This window comes from Tiliqua scincoides, chromosome 1, assembly GCF_035046505.1.
Source record: "Tiliqua scincoides isolate rTilSci1 chromosome 1, rTilSci1.hap2, whole genome shotgun sequence".
In the NCBI taxonomy this organism is placed as follows: Eukaryota; Metazoa; Chordata; class Lepidosauria; order Squamata; family Scincidae; genus Tiliqua; species Tiliqua scincoides.
This window is the reverse complement of record NC_089821.1, coordinates 259266847-259281810: the sequence shown is the minus strand read 5'-3', so window position 1 is coordinate 259281810 and position 14964 is coordinate 259266847. Positions and strand designations below refer to the sequence as shown.

Genomic DNA, 14964 nt, shown 5'->3' with positions numbered 1-14964 from the left:
CTGATTCCCCTCCCCTCCCCCCCCCCCCATAATTCTGAGGAAGACTTCTCATCTGCCACTTCCTCACTGGATATTACCCCATCCACTACTTTACTATGGCAAACTGAGCTTGAAGACATGGGTCTGCTGCCATCATGATCACATATTATTGTGCTCTTCAAATAATCTAAATCCGGTCTTATCTTATATACGGAAATTTCGCTGGTTGTGAGTTTTACTATCAAATTCAGAGCATTATACACTTTTTCTAGTGTACTTTGAATGACTAAGAGCCCAATCCTATGCCTGTCTACTCAGAAGTAAGTCCCATTATAGTCAATGGGGCTTACTCCCAGGAAAGTGTGGATAGGATTGTAGCCTAACAGTCCAATCCTATCCACACTTTCCTGGGAGTAAGCCCCATTGACTTTAATGGGACTTACTTCTGAGTAGACAGGCATAGGATTGGCTCTAAGGCTACAATCCTACACACTTTCCTGACAGTAAGCCCCATTAAACACAATGGCACCTACTACTGAGTAAACATGTATCGGATTCTGTTGTAAGAGCCTTACATTTGTCTGCTAGAAGGATTAAATACTGTATATATATTATTATATTATATTAATAAGAGTTGCTTTCTTCCCTTTGTTAGATATTATGTTGGAGAATCAACTGATGTCCTTTTCGAAAGATGGTTTTACTGTGATGACCTTGGTACGCAACTTATCCCAATAATTCAGGAGTAAGTCTTATTTCATTTTGTTTCACAGAATGTAGATGAGTGCTATTACCGTATAATTTCTATATTGGTTTTTGGTTTTTTTTAAATACAAGAAATGTTATACAGTCTTTTTCTCTGATCCTGGGAACAGCAAGTGCCTTGCAATGGTGTCTGCTTGTGGAGCCACTCAGTTTTTCCAAAGGGTGACCTCTCTTGACCTCCACCTTGGTGGTGAAGAATCCTTTATCCAATCTTATTATGCAAATAAGAGGACTTGACCTTATATTAAATCATAAAAACAGCATAAGCCTAGTAACTGTCCTGCAAAGTCATCCATGATTGCTCCTATTGAAGAGTCTGTGCTGTTATCTTTCATGAAATCAGGAAGCAACAAGAGTGGGGGAAGATAAGCGTTTGAAAATGCTCTGTGTTTGTTGTTGCAGATTCTTCAACTCACCGCAGTATCAAACTGGGAAACCCAATCCAGGTAACAGGAACTGATTCCAGAATCAGGGCAATGATTTAGCAAGTAATAATGCTTTATTTTCACCTGGTTAAATTTATTTCAGCTGAACTGATGTTATGTTCTCTCTTTTTACTCTGCTCTAAATGAAATTTTCAGTGCATGCAAAATGTATGGTTTTTTCCTCCTTTTTCCAATAACTGAGAGTGTGCCAGACTTGAATGGAGAGAGAGGGATGACTCATTATTTTCCAAGCTATTCAGCAGGGACATGGGGATCCCCAGCCTACCCAAGACACACAGCATTGCAACAGGCAGCCCAATTCTAACCTGCACTGGAACCGGCCAGCTGACTGGTCTATGCTGTATCCAGTGCAGGTTTGAAGGTAGAGGGAATGCAGCTAGGAATAAGGGAATAATTGTCTTCTTACTCTGAGTAATGCCCCAGCCACCTTAATGGGACTACTTGGATCTGCACCTGCTAAATTACGGTGCAGATCATTGGGGTTGTGCCCGGGCAGTGCAATCCTGCGCTGTATCCAGTGCAAGTTTGGGGCTAACTGTGGTTCAGCCAGAGGCAAGGGGAAACTTTTCCCCTTACCCCATGGAGAACCACAGCAGCCCAAATGGGTCTACTTGGATCTATGCCACCTGATGAGGTGGCGCAGATCCCAGCAGAACAGCAGCCAGGAGCTGCTGCACACTTCCTGGGAACAGAGGCTAGGATCCAGCATAACTGCTGGGTCCAGGTCCCACCTCCCGCTCCCTGCTTGTCCACCTATGGGCCTGCCTGCTACCAGCCTTCCTCCCACCCCAAAATGCCTCCTCCCTGCTTCCTCCCTGCCCTCTGCCCCATTCCCCCAGACCCCTGCACCAGCCAAGCTCAGCAGGTGCAGGGCAACCATCTCCTCCAACCATGGAGGCTGGATTTGGCTTCCACAGGCTGGTGCACCCCCATGTGCTGGTATGGCTTACTTCCGCGGAGGCGCAAGCGTGCTTTGCGGCATGTTTGCAACTGTCCTGGGTTGGTGCAAGGGACTTGCGCCGGCCCTGGGTGCAGTTAGGATTGCATCCTGAGTCTCATAAGGCCAGGGAAACCAGGGAGTCTCACAAGGCCAGGGAAATTTACACAATAATTTCACAATTTCTGTCTGACTCAAGTTGGGTGTATACATAGCCCTGGGCCTTTTTAAATTCTCCATCCATATTTCTCCCTTTCATACTTATCCTTGTTCTGGAGCAGGGGTGTCCAAAGTTTTTGGCAGAAGGGCCACATCATCTCTCTGACACTGTGTCGGGGGCCGGGGGAAAAAAGAATTAATTTATATTTAAAGTTAGAATAAATTTACATAAGTTTACATAAATGAATATATTAAAGATGAACTTATATGAATGAAGGAAGGTCTTGCAATAGCTTGAGGCCTCTAAAAGGCCTTGCACAAAGCAAGGCTGGCCTTTCCTTTGCTGCTGCTACTGCATCACAGACGTGAAACAGCAAGCAGTGGGGGGAGACCTCATCCCACAGCTCAAGTGAGAGGTCAAATAGTTGCCCTCACACTGAGAGCAGTTGTGTCGGGCCAGTGCGGGCTCCAGCAAGTCTCCAGAGGGCCTGAGGCTCATTGGAGACTGGGGGCTCCCTGAGGGCCGCATTGGGAGTCCTCCAGGGCTGCAAGTGGCCCCAGGGCCAGGGTTTGGGAACCCCTGTTCTGGAGGAACATAATGCCAAATAGCATCGATCAAGACATAAGCTCAGTTTGACAACATGTGCCACCACAACTTCAGTGAAGGTAAGCAGCATTTGGTCTGGGCCGTGCCTGGATGAGGAACCCTTCCCATGCTGCTTTGAGCTCCAGGCTGCAAGAAATGTGAAGGTATAAATAAATGCATGTTAGCAACATCAAATTATTTTTCAGGAAAGCAAAACATCTACCCTTCGGAAATTGGTTGTTTCAATTCATTAATAAAAATTTCAGAAAATGAGCTCACAATTTAAATAAGGATGCAAAGAAGACTCCAGCAACCTCTGGGAGAGAGTATATGCTGGATTGAATAGGGACAGTTGCTCTTCCCTGCTAATATAGTAGCCATCACTTTAAAAGGTGCCTCATTACCCAATTAGCCAGGATTGTTCTGTTACCTTTTGGTCTAGATTGTATAGGCTTGCAGTTTTCAAACTCTCCGGGAGTTTGAAACCCGCAGTAAGTCTTTGCGGGGGTGGAGGCAGCAGGGGCAGGGGGAAGGCAGCAAAGCAATCCCCAGGATTGTGTCGCTCAGGGGGCTGCAGGGACTGGGATGCACTCACCAGTCCTGCAGCAGCCGTTCCTGTGTGCGGGTGCCCTGCTCGAGCGCCTGCAGGGCGCCCCAGGTCAGGGAAAGGGAGAGTGGAGCGATCTGCTCTGCCTCTGCAAAAGCGGAAGCAGAGCGAAATCGCCCCACTCTCCCTTTCCCTGACCTGGGGAGCCCTGCAGGTGCTCGCGCAGGGTTCCCCACACACAGGGACGGCTGCTGCAGGGACTGGAGGGTGCACCCCAGTCCCTGCAGCCCCGTCAGATGGGAAAGCAGAGCAATTGCGCTCCGCTTCCAATCTTGTGGAGCAGGGTGCGATCGCTCCGCTTTCACTTTTCCTGACCTGGGGAGCCCTGCCGAAGGTTGCGCAGGGATTCCCGCACCCCCGGGAGGCTGCAGGAGGCCTGGGCAAGTGCACCCAAGCCCCTACAGCCCCCCTGAGCTGCCTTCCCCCTGTCTCCTGGCTGCCCCCTGACCTTTAAGAGGGCAGAGGCCTGGACCGACAGGCTGGGGTGTTGCAACGCTCCAGTTTGAATACCACTGGTATAGGCTATTGTATTATATAGTGTATTGTATCATGTATTGTATATTGAAGTATTGTATAGGCTGGTGGCCTTGGGGGTTGGTGAATGGGTTGTTATGCCACCATTAGGCCAGTATTAAACTAGGTCTTATGGTGCTTTCCAGTTCTGTAATTCTGTGTACTGGTTGGCAGCCTACATTCAGAAGCGGTAAAGGAACTCAACTTGTGGTCAACTTACCACAACTTTCTATGAGCTTTTCAGAACCTTTAAAGTGCACTCATGGCTTTCTTACAAAACTCTGCACAAATAGAAGTCATCTTGCTCCGACAGCTTCTTCTATAAACATGTGCAAAAGGTGGCCCATGGTTCAGTTTCCATGGTGAAATATTTGGAGAGCTCTTGGAGATAATTGTTTGCACACTGCTCCACTGAGCAGCCTCTCAGGTGAGAGTATTACAAAACAAAAAAAATGAGTTATTTTGCCCACAAGTGTGTTTCTCCTCCTTAAAACTCATGAGAAGCGCTTTAGTTGTGTCATTTTTTTTCTCCATTGTGATTACCGTAAATAAGGCTATTCGTTTTGTTTATTCCTAAGTATGAACGGACTAGAATAACTGAAGCTTGGGTGACCCTTAAATTTTCAAGGAAGATGTAATGAAATAAAACAGATGGCAAATGCTATTTCTGCAAATGTTTGACAACAGTTGCTACACACACAGTATTTTATAAAGTTTATTCTTGGTGGAGAGCTTAACAGATACTAGACCTGATTGTAAACAAGTGGCTGCTGGGAAAAAAAAAAACACCAGCCACAGATCTATAACCCCCTATGTTTTTAGTGGAACTTTACTAAAGACCATTTCCAATCCCACCATTAATGTCAGTGCCAGGACAAAGGCCCTGGGATAAAGCCCTCCATGCAACCCCTCAAGCTTATGGTGGGTTTGGCAGTTCCTCCCCACCAGCCAATGCAAGCATCACCAGGAGACCCCAGAATGACACAGGGACCTCTGAGGAATCCTCCCACTTGCAGATGGGTGTCAGGGTAGCACAAGCCTTTTGGATAACTTATGGTCCAATCCTATCCAAGTTTCCAATGCCGGTGCAGCCGTGCCAGTGGGGCATGCACTGTATCCTGTGGTGGGGATGCAGTCACAGAGACCTCCTCAGGGTTTGGGAACATTTGTTCCTTTACCTCAGGGCTGCTTTGCAGCTGCACTGGTGCTGGAAAGTTGGATAGGTTTGGGCCCTTATGCCACTATTGCACTGGCACCACCACCCTGCCACTGGTACCATGGATTCAGGAAGTCAAACTAGTTAGGAGGATCTGCTGATGGCTGTAGTCATGTGCCCAATGCCTAAAGTTACTCCCTGTACGGAGTGAATCTTGACAACAAAAGTGCATCCTATCCAAAATTTTCGAGCTTGCTCGGTCCCCTTCCTCGGTTGAGACTTTTGCCAGAAAAATAGCTGGTGTTGTTCTGAGGAGACTTATAGGTAGGCTCCCAGGCAGCCTACCTGGAAGTAAGTAAAAACGGGTTTTTACTTACCTCTCATTGGCTATCTGATCGCCCCTCCACCATAGCATGCAGCATATGCTCTGTTGGCACCGTTGCAAGCTATGGAGTAGTGGGTTGGGCTGTTAGTCCCATTGATTTCAGTAGGGGAGTGAAGCCTGTGCTCAACTCACTCCCACTGAAATCAGTGGGGTTTTACTTATTTACTGATACGTTACTTATTTCATTTGCATCCTACTCTGCCTCCAAAGAGCCCAGAGTAGCATATGTGGATTCCTCCCATGTTAGCCTTAGAACAACCTTGTTAGCTTCAGCTGCTGTGGTGAGTTGCCAAAGCCAACACTGAATTTCATGGCTAAGAAAAGATTCCAAAGCAGTTCATTCCAACAAAAAATCCAGCTCTTCTCTTAGTTTGTGTCCTCTTCATTAGGGTGGATTACAGGGATTTTGGTCTGATACCACAAGGCAGTTCTTAATGGTTCTGTGGATCAATAGACAATATCAGATTTTCATCTCAACTAATATATCTGACACTTATCAAATACAAAGCTATGATACAATATCAGATGTTATCCTTTTCATAAAATCCCTAATCAGCCAGTACCTGAGTTCACATCTGAAACTATCAGGAAGGTCTGGGGCTTTTTGTATATGTATTTTGTTTTTACTCTGTTTGCAGATGAACTTTTGAAAGAGGTTCCATTCCCAATGAATGACACAAAGGTCATGAATCCTTTTTCTTTTCAAAACTGGCTGGATGAACATCGTGAAGAGGTAGAGCGGAGGAAATCCTTGAGGCTTTTTGGAGACAACTTTGAGACCGAGGTAAGAGTTTCATCACTTTATTGGAATAGAAGGGAGATTCTCGTTCAAGTGAACAGGTGAGAGGGAGGCCTTATGCTGACTGTAGGCATGATGGATGCTAGTCTAGATAGAGTTTTGGTTTTTAACACACAGGCTGTTGTTGCTGGTTGGGCTATCATCTTACACTAGCAACTGCAGCAGCTTAATTGGGTTTCAGTCAAAGGTCTTCCATATGTCGCTACATGCAGTCCTGTTAACCGGAGATTCCAAAGAGAGACAACCTGGCACTTTCTGAAATCAAAGCAACACTAAGCAACTGAGCTGTGGGCCCTCCCAGTCATGCGGGAGTGCTAATACATGGAGTTGTGCATAGTTTCCAGGAAGTCGAGAGATCTAATTATCGCAAAGGTCAGTGTTTTAAAGGTTACCTGTTGGAATCCGGCTTCTAGAGAGAAGCAGATTCTGAACAGAGACGGAAGAGGAGGGAAAGAGAGAGATAAGTGAAGTTCACAGCTCTTTGAAGGCAGGGGAAATATTCCCATTAAGTTCAAGGATTCAAAATGCAGGACTCTAGCTCAAGGTAGGTGTATTACCTGTTCAAAGAGCAATATGCAGCATGGATAGAAGTACAAAGCTGAGAAAGGGAGGATAAAAAAGAAGAAGACGAGAGAGAACTTGGAGGTGCAGAAGGAATGTGTTGCTGTGATCTTATGTTGGTATTTGAAGCCATTAGCAATGATAGTGCATATCCTCACACATTTCCTGTTAAATGACTTCACATTCAAGCTGTTAAATCATTTCACATTCAAGCAGTTTCTCCTAGTAAAATACCTTGAAAATCATGGGAATAAAAATGCATCACACTTCCTTCGTTTGTTTCCCAGGTGACAATTTATGGAGCAGGAATAACCAAAGAGGAAGGGAAGAATGCGGATATATGGATCTGGCAGATGGTATGTGATGCTTGTTCTCACAGACTCTGTTCCAGTGTTGCACTTAGAGCAGTCTGAAATGAAACTTTCAGGCCACAGTTGTGGCTGGCACTACCAGCCAGCAAAGTTGATCAGCTACCTGTGATGTTTGGAAAGGTGCCCGGACCCATCACAATGCCCAATCCACTTCCCTGCCGCTCTGCCACTCATGAGGCTAGTGATGACTCTAGATTAAGGATTGTGGTGATGGTGTGAACAATACTTCTCGCTGAGGAGGGACTATCACGAGCCTCCCTAGTTCCTTGAAGACACCATGTTTGTGATGCATTATCTTTGATTTAATCACAGAATTCATTTTTACAAGACTGCTTTATCATCTGAAAATCAATTAGGGAAGTTAGCTTGTGGACATAGTTGCACTACTGGTGCTGAAGCACACAACAGCCATGCTAGAGTCTTGGGCTTTTCAGTGGTGGATTGCAAGTTCTGCCACTGTAAGGCCTTGTAGGATTCTGCCATTCTTCAACTGCAAGGAAAAACAAGAGAGAGAAAATAAAACATGATTCCAAAGCTTACAACATCTTTGCTTTATTAATTTACAGAAAGAAAATAAGTTTACCAGTTGTCCAGAATCTTTATATAGTTCCTATTTGAATGTCTGCCTGAATAATAACATACAGATGATATCTCTTTTTTATATGTATCCCAATTCGCTGACAGTATAATCCTATGCACCTTTACTCAGATCGACAGCAACTGTTACCCTGCACATGCCCAATCTTGTCTGATCTTGGAAGCTAAGCAGGGTCAGGCCTGGTTAGTACTTGGATGGGAGACCGCCTGGGAATACCTGGTGCTGTAGGCTTATACCATAGTCTTTCGAGACTGAAAGACTCAGAAATTTTACTCAGCCACCTTTACTCAGAAATATGATTAGTGTGTTCAAAAAGGCTTACTCCCAGGAAAGTGTGCATAGAACTGCATTTTAAAAATAGATTTCATAATCCCATTTTCTGTTAAACCATCATTATGACTTTAACCTAAGGAAGTAGCTCAGTGAGACTATAGAGAAAGATTATTTTAATATTGTGGAAGTTTAATTACTGTGATTCAGCAAACCATTCTTTCTTTGAGAGCTTATAAGCACATATAAGTGCATCTTATTTAATAGATTTGTGACTATCAGCTCTTTGTTCCCCAACTTTGGAGGTGTGATTAACAGGAGGACATGACATTCTCTTCCTATCTTCAGCCCCAGGAATCCCCAGATTTTCAATGTTATCTGTTATTGATCTGTTGTTCTTCCCCATTGCCACAGCAAGGGGTCGCTATTTTCAAAGTTTTGGAACTGCTTGGGTGGTCTCCAAGCAACTTCCCTTGTTTGTTCCGCCAGGATCTTCACTGCTATGCCTGCTTCAACGGTTGGCAACCTTCCGTCTCAAAAGACTATGGTATAAACCTACAGCACCCGGTATTCCCAGGCGGTCTCCCAAGCCCCAACCAAGCCTCTTCGTAATTCAGCTGGCACAACTGTGACCAGAAAGTCAAATGCAGGTCACCAGGTGGCCTTCCAGCTACTTGACTGTTAGAAGTGTTGAGGAAATCAATAGTCCCACACACAGCCTTTTTTTTTTTTTTTTTGGTAGGGTCTTTACTGTGACAACATATAGCTAGCAACAAATATATTGTGACCTCTCAGTAGAAGAGACTGCAAACTATGTTACATCAGCCAAGCAGGAAGTTCAAGAGAAAAGCTGGTAGATCAGGAAAACAGAGAATAGTCAACAGCCTCCCACCAAGAAAATAGACTACAGCTTCCCTTGTTGGAGGAGAGTATTAGTGACTAATGTACAAATGTCCACACGTCTTCATCTCCCCAACATGGACTATTCCTTTTTCCAGTTCCTATAAGGCTGCAAATCTAGGGTGAGCCCCTGGTGAATAGCTGTAAAGAAGTCATTTGGTTTCCTGGGTTGCAAGTTGTCAAGGCATCTTATATTCAGCATCTTGTATCATTTTTAGTAAATACTTTTGTTAAGCCATTAGATTTCTGGTGAGTAGGTTAGATTAACATATTAGATCAGTAATCTTCAACTTTTTCGTGCCATGACCCCAACAAACAAACATAAAGTATGAGGCTGGGGAACTGCTGTTGATCCTGTCCCCCTCCTGGTTGATCCACCCATCCGCACCCCTGTGGATCAATCAACCATTGATCCACTCATCCTCTGCCCCATCACCGCCCAACCCCACAGGCTGCAGTGAGGAAGGCTGTTTTTGAACTTAGCACAACCATTTTTGCTTATCAAGATAATAATCTCCTTGACGTTTATATCAGTGCTGGACAGGCTGCTGCAGAGTAACATAGAATGGCATGTAGCAGACAGCAAAGTCTTAACAGTGGAGCAAGGCTCAGCAACAATCCTATGTATACAAGCAGAGCGTAAGTACTTTGATGTGTGGAACATTGGTCCATATGCACCCTCTGCCCTCCTACCGCACCAAGCCAACAGTATGACTGGACATGATTGGTGGCCAATTTGGTTCCCTAACTTGCTGCAACCCCACAAATGTGACTTTGTGGCCCTATTAGGGTCACAATCCCAAAGTTGAAGAACACTGGATTAGATCATTCAGATTTACTTTCTGCTTTGTAGTTGTCCCTCCCTTCTAATGACAATCTATAATTAAAAGCCAATCTTTTTTGTTCTTACCTTTCAGGAAGGCATATCTGCTCTTGTCACAGAGGGTAAAAGCCTGACTCTAGGGACTGGAGACAGTCTTCTCATTCCTGTCCAAACTAAGTAAGTAGTGAATAGGATGGTCTGTCCGTGCTTGCTCACATTCTAATAATGCTTTTCACTTCTCCCAGATATGGCTGTACCATGCTCCCTTCTTTCTGTTTGTATCACACAGTGATGGGAATTCAAGTTAATTGACTCGAGTCCAAGTCACTAAAACATGTATTTGCATGACTTGTGCATGACTCGAATCACACATCTCTATGACTTGGGACTTAACTCTAGTTTCAGGCTACTGACTTGGAAATGAGTCTCCCTGTCTGCAGATGCGAGTCTGTCTGTGTCTGGTTGTGCTTGCTTACTTTTTCTGTGGCTTCTGCATCACACAAAAGACGTTGTGAATCCGGCTTCTGAATCTGGAAGCCTTCATTGACTGGCACGAGCAGTAGGGTAGGATAGGTCCAGCCAGGATGGAGGGACAGGAGGAGGTGTATGGGGAGGAGGAAGAGTTTTTGTTTTGGGTAGCTGAATCAAACATGAAGCAGGGAGAGGAGGAATGTGGGTCCTATCAGCTCACAGGGGAGTGAGGTGGGAGTGACCTCTCTTAGCCATCTCCAAAGGAATGGACGATCCAGTGTACAAAGGATGGGTCACCTGATTTTTTTCTCTGGACGAGGGAGGGGGGAGGGGGTTAGTTGGCCATAGGAAAAAGTAGCTTTCAGAAGCCCAGTGAGGATGAGAAGGAGGCAGGGGGAGACAGTTCGTAGAGTGATTGAAAACAGGACGCCTGGCTAATTTCTCTCACATTGCTCTCCTACTGTGTGGCATGTGCATCAAAAAGACTCATGAATTGAATCTCAATGAATCAGTAAAGGGCTCAGGATGAGTTCCGAGTTACACAGAGTCACTAAAGGGCTCAGGATGAGTCCCGAGTCTGAATGAGTCAGTAAAGGCTTCAGGGTGAGTCCCAAGTCACGATGAGTCAATAAAGGTCTCAGGATGAATCCTGAGAGCTCCCTGTTATGACCCGTGTACAAGTTGAGTCAAAGGGTGTGGAGACTCAGGTCTGAAGTCGGGGAGATGTGCCTCTGGCACATCCTTGGTATCACATGAACATGTGAATTACTGTTTTGGCAAGTGTGCTACAAGTCAAGTCTGAACTATGAGACTGTGTGTCTTAATGCATGCAACGTAATATAGTGCTGACTACTTGTCCCGGTTCCTTGAGATTGTTGTTATATTAGTTGTCCAATCCTATCCTCTGCTGACCTGTGCACAGATGCAGCCTTTGATGCATCCTTCAGGTCAGGTGGGGACCAGGCCGGCAAGGAAGAGGAAAGTAAAGAAACGTTTTACTTCCCTCCTCCACCACTTCCTTGTCTCCAGTGGTCCTATGTCAGCTATTCTGCTGGAGTAAATCTGTTAGGCTAATGGGGGTATATCAGACCCAGGATAGGGGTTCCAAATCTCATGGATGGCACTTTGACCAAGTTCCGCCCCTGCCCTTGGCCTGGCTGGATCCCCATTGCAATCTGCCACCACCTCACCTGCTCCAACGGCTTGTTTGCTGCCCCCCCCCCACTGCTGACACTGGGTTTACAGGCTTCCACACCATTGGCAGCAAGCTGTCTGCTGTCAGAGCAGCTACACCTATGGCAGCCCACACAATGCACTGGCGGAATGCGATATCCACCAATGTATTTTGTGAATAAGATTGGGCTGTAAATCTACTGAGGTAGGAAGTAGGTAGCAGCACAACTCTAGAAAGGCAGGCAAGTTAGTCAGTCTACCTCTGTCCCAGAACCAGGCCCACTCACTCTCCACTGGTGGTGCCATTTGTTACACTTGTGTAGCAAATTGCTTGCTTATTTATAATTAATCTGTTGCATTTATTTTGAGGTTGGTAGAGCCAAACTCTGGGATAGGAAATTGACACCTGAGCTTTCGCTCACATTAACGGTGTTGAATCCTGCCATATGTTTAATCCACTCAGCCCCCTAACAAGATGTTCATTCTCAGATGTAGCAGTCTAATCAAATTATAACAATCCAATGCTCCCATGTGTTTTTGGCAAAGTTCTGTATATGACTGCTCAATTAAGCAATGATATTTTCTTTAAACTCCCCTATTGGTTACTTGTTTCCATTGTAACAATTATTCATAATTAAATTCTGAGAGAGAGAGAGGTATTTACTTACACTATGAGTGCATTCAAGATTTCTGAAGATTTCATTACTAACAAGCAATGTATATCCAAAAGGGTTTTCCTTTGTCTTCCTAAAGGAGAGAGTTTATTATTTTCTAGTGATGAAAGCTTAAAACAGTGGTTCTCTACTGTTTTGGTCTCTGGAGTCCTTTACACTCCTAAATGGAGTCTCAGGGAACCTTCTGGTACAAGCACAGAATCTTGGGGAGTCCCAGAGCGCAGGCTCATGCATAGATTGGCACAGTGCTGAGCAGATGGCGGCCATGTGTGGTGTGCTCATGGAGCCTCTGAAGCAGTGGCAGTGCTGGGGGTTTTCCCACCAGGGGCCAACTCCTTGCTTGCTGCCCCTGACCCCAACCAGGAAGTAATTGCAGTGGCGTCACCACAATTGCTTTCATGCCGCCTCCTCCTTTCCCCCTTTTGAAGAAAAAGGGGGGAGGGAGGAAGGGGCCCAGGCTCCATTGGACCTGTTTCATGCTGCTGGAAGCAGTGTCTAGGAGGCAAGTGCTGCCCGCCTCCTGGAAGATGGAGCCTTTCACATCACTTAGGACCTTGAAGCATCATGCACTTTCTCCAATATTGGAGGGGATGTGCACTGCTTCTGGTTGGTCCGGCTCCCCATGCCTAGAATGGCTGCAAGAGCGCAGGCACTCTAGGTATGGTTTCTTGCAGATCTGAGGTCTTCCGCCTGCCCTGTAAAGAAAGGAGAGGAGAGGAGGGCGGCCACAGGTTGGTGCGGAACTGTGCCAACAGAAGCTGTGCTCCTGCAGCCACTGTCCACACAGTCCCCAATCGCTCAGAAAACCTGTGTTGGGGGGAGAGTAGGTTTTGGTGCCGCCTTCCCAAGCGCCAAATTGCCTCATGCCTGGAGCATTTGCACTCCTTGCTCCCCTGGGTACGCCATTGCCCTGAAGGGGTCTCAGGGAGCCCCAGCGCTCCTAAGAGCACACTTTGAGAAACACTGGCTTAGCGTGATGCTGAAGGGATGATCTTCACAAACAAGATATCCCCACCTTAGTGGATACCACCAAGATATAGTGGATACCACCATGATAGATCCACTAATGCACTGTGTGACAGACTTTCTAACAGTTACACTTATTCTAACCAAGGATGATGACATCATTTTGTATTTTGCTTTAAGGTTCGAATGGAAGCGAGCCGAAAGATCCATTGCTCTTTACATTGTACAGGATCCAATGCGGAAAATACCTTATGCCTGAGTTCTACACACACACACAATTAACAAACATCTAACAAAGGAGTTACAGCTGCATTGTAATTTCACAAAATACAAATGAATTAAACGGGGTGGGGGGGAGCCAGGTACGGCTAAACCACTGTTAACTGTGCCCCCTTGAAGGATATGTCTTCTAGTCTTGATACTACACTGTAAGTAAGTAAATATAAGTGATAAATAACTGAATATTCTTTCCAGTTTTTCCCCACATCCACTTCCCTCCCCTTTCTCTGTTAGGTCAAATATGTCTCTTAGATGGTCAGCTTGCAGGACTTACCTTTATCACTCTATGTAAAGCACAGTGTACACAGATTGAGCTAAATACATTTTTAAAAGTAGATCATCACCCTAAAGGCTGTTCCAAGAAATCTTCCCTAACAATTGAGGCAGAGCAAGAGCAATTGAAAACCCTCTGGCCAACAGTGCTGCCTTCCTTCTCAGGTATACTTCCAAAGAAATATGGTTCTCTGTCTGTCAGGTCAGAGGGAGACCTTAAGAATTTTCAGCAATTAGATCCTGGCTGCTCTCCACATGATCAGTAGAATGTGTAACCAGGCATTTATTTTTTAATTTTGCACAAGTGTAAGAATGTCCTTGCATACTGTAATTTGAAAATTTTCCTCATGCTTTGGATGCAGCTCCTCACCCACACCGAATGTATGGAACAGAGGCACAGAAAATTGTCTTCCAAGTGTTTGCGCATTCAATAAAGAGAGGCACTTTGTGTTCATGAGTCTTTGGCTCTTGCAAATCATGTCATGGATTCAGGGCTAGTAATTGAGAAATGGTTTCAAACTCATTTCAGTGAACTTTAACCAAAGTAAATGACCTTAAATCCATCACGAACAGGTCTCAAACAGGAAGTGAACTGGAAATTGCCCTTTGAAGCCCCAAGTAGCTGCAGAAGGCCTGATATGGATGGGAACATGGGGTGTTACCCCGGGGACTTGCCCCGCGGTGGGCAGGACCCAGGAAGGAGCAGCAGGCAGCAGGGCAGACGCTGAGCCCCCACGGGCAGGCGGAGGCTTGGGGCGACCAGCAGGGTGAGGAGTTGGCAGCCTCTGGGAGCCCTGGAGCCGTGGGCAGCGGGGGCACGGTTGCCCACAGGACAGGGAGCTGGCCAGGGAAGCAGCCACCCAGCTGCACCATGCCTGAGCAATGCAGCTGGAGTGGGCGGCTGGATATGGGGTTTGCCTGATCTCATGAGATCTTGGGCCCGGGTAATGCCCAGAAGGGGCAGGGCTGGGGAAGAACAGCATGGGGTTCATAAGGAGCCGGCCACTCAAGAGGGAGGTCGTGCCTCCCTGAGCTCTGGCCAAAGGGAGGGGAGCAAGGGCGGAACACGGGCAATGCTGCCCAATCCCCAGCGCTCCACAGGGAAGGCAGCCCCGCAGGGTCCACCCAGAGGCAACCCACCCACATCAGGGGCAGAGAAGGGGCCGCCTCTTACCATTCCCTGGCAGAGAAGAAACAGGGGGACAGGGGAAATAACCCCTCCGCTCTCGCCTGATTGGGATCCCTGGAGGACACCACAACTGATCCCCATGCA

General features: G+C 46.2%; 1 protein-coding gene and 1 pseudogene across 1 annotated transcript in view; both read left to right on the top strand.

Moving 5' to 3' along the window:
• Positions 1–13398, top strand: part of HAAO (3-hydroxyanthranilate 3,4-dioxygenase) — a gene marked incomplete at its 5' end in the record, with an annotated part of 33205 nt that extends 19807 nt beyond the window's left edge. The window contains 6 exons of the mRNA XM_066623478.1: positions 635–724; positions 1147–1190; positions 6172–6317; positions 7181–7249; positions 9950–10032; positions 13320–13398. Of these exons, the coding sequence (XP_066479575.1) occupies positions 635–724; positions 1147–1190; positions 6172–6317; positions 7181–7249; positions 9950–10032; positions 13320–13398 (511 nt within the window). The remainder of the gene's footprint in view (positions 1–634; positions 725–1146; positions 1191–6171; positions 6318–7180; positions 7250–9949; positions 10033–13319) is intronic.
• Positions 7974–8093, top strand: LOC136638048 (5S ribosomal RNA; annotated as a pseudogene).
• Positions 13399–14964: the final 1566 nt, after the last annotated feature.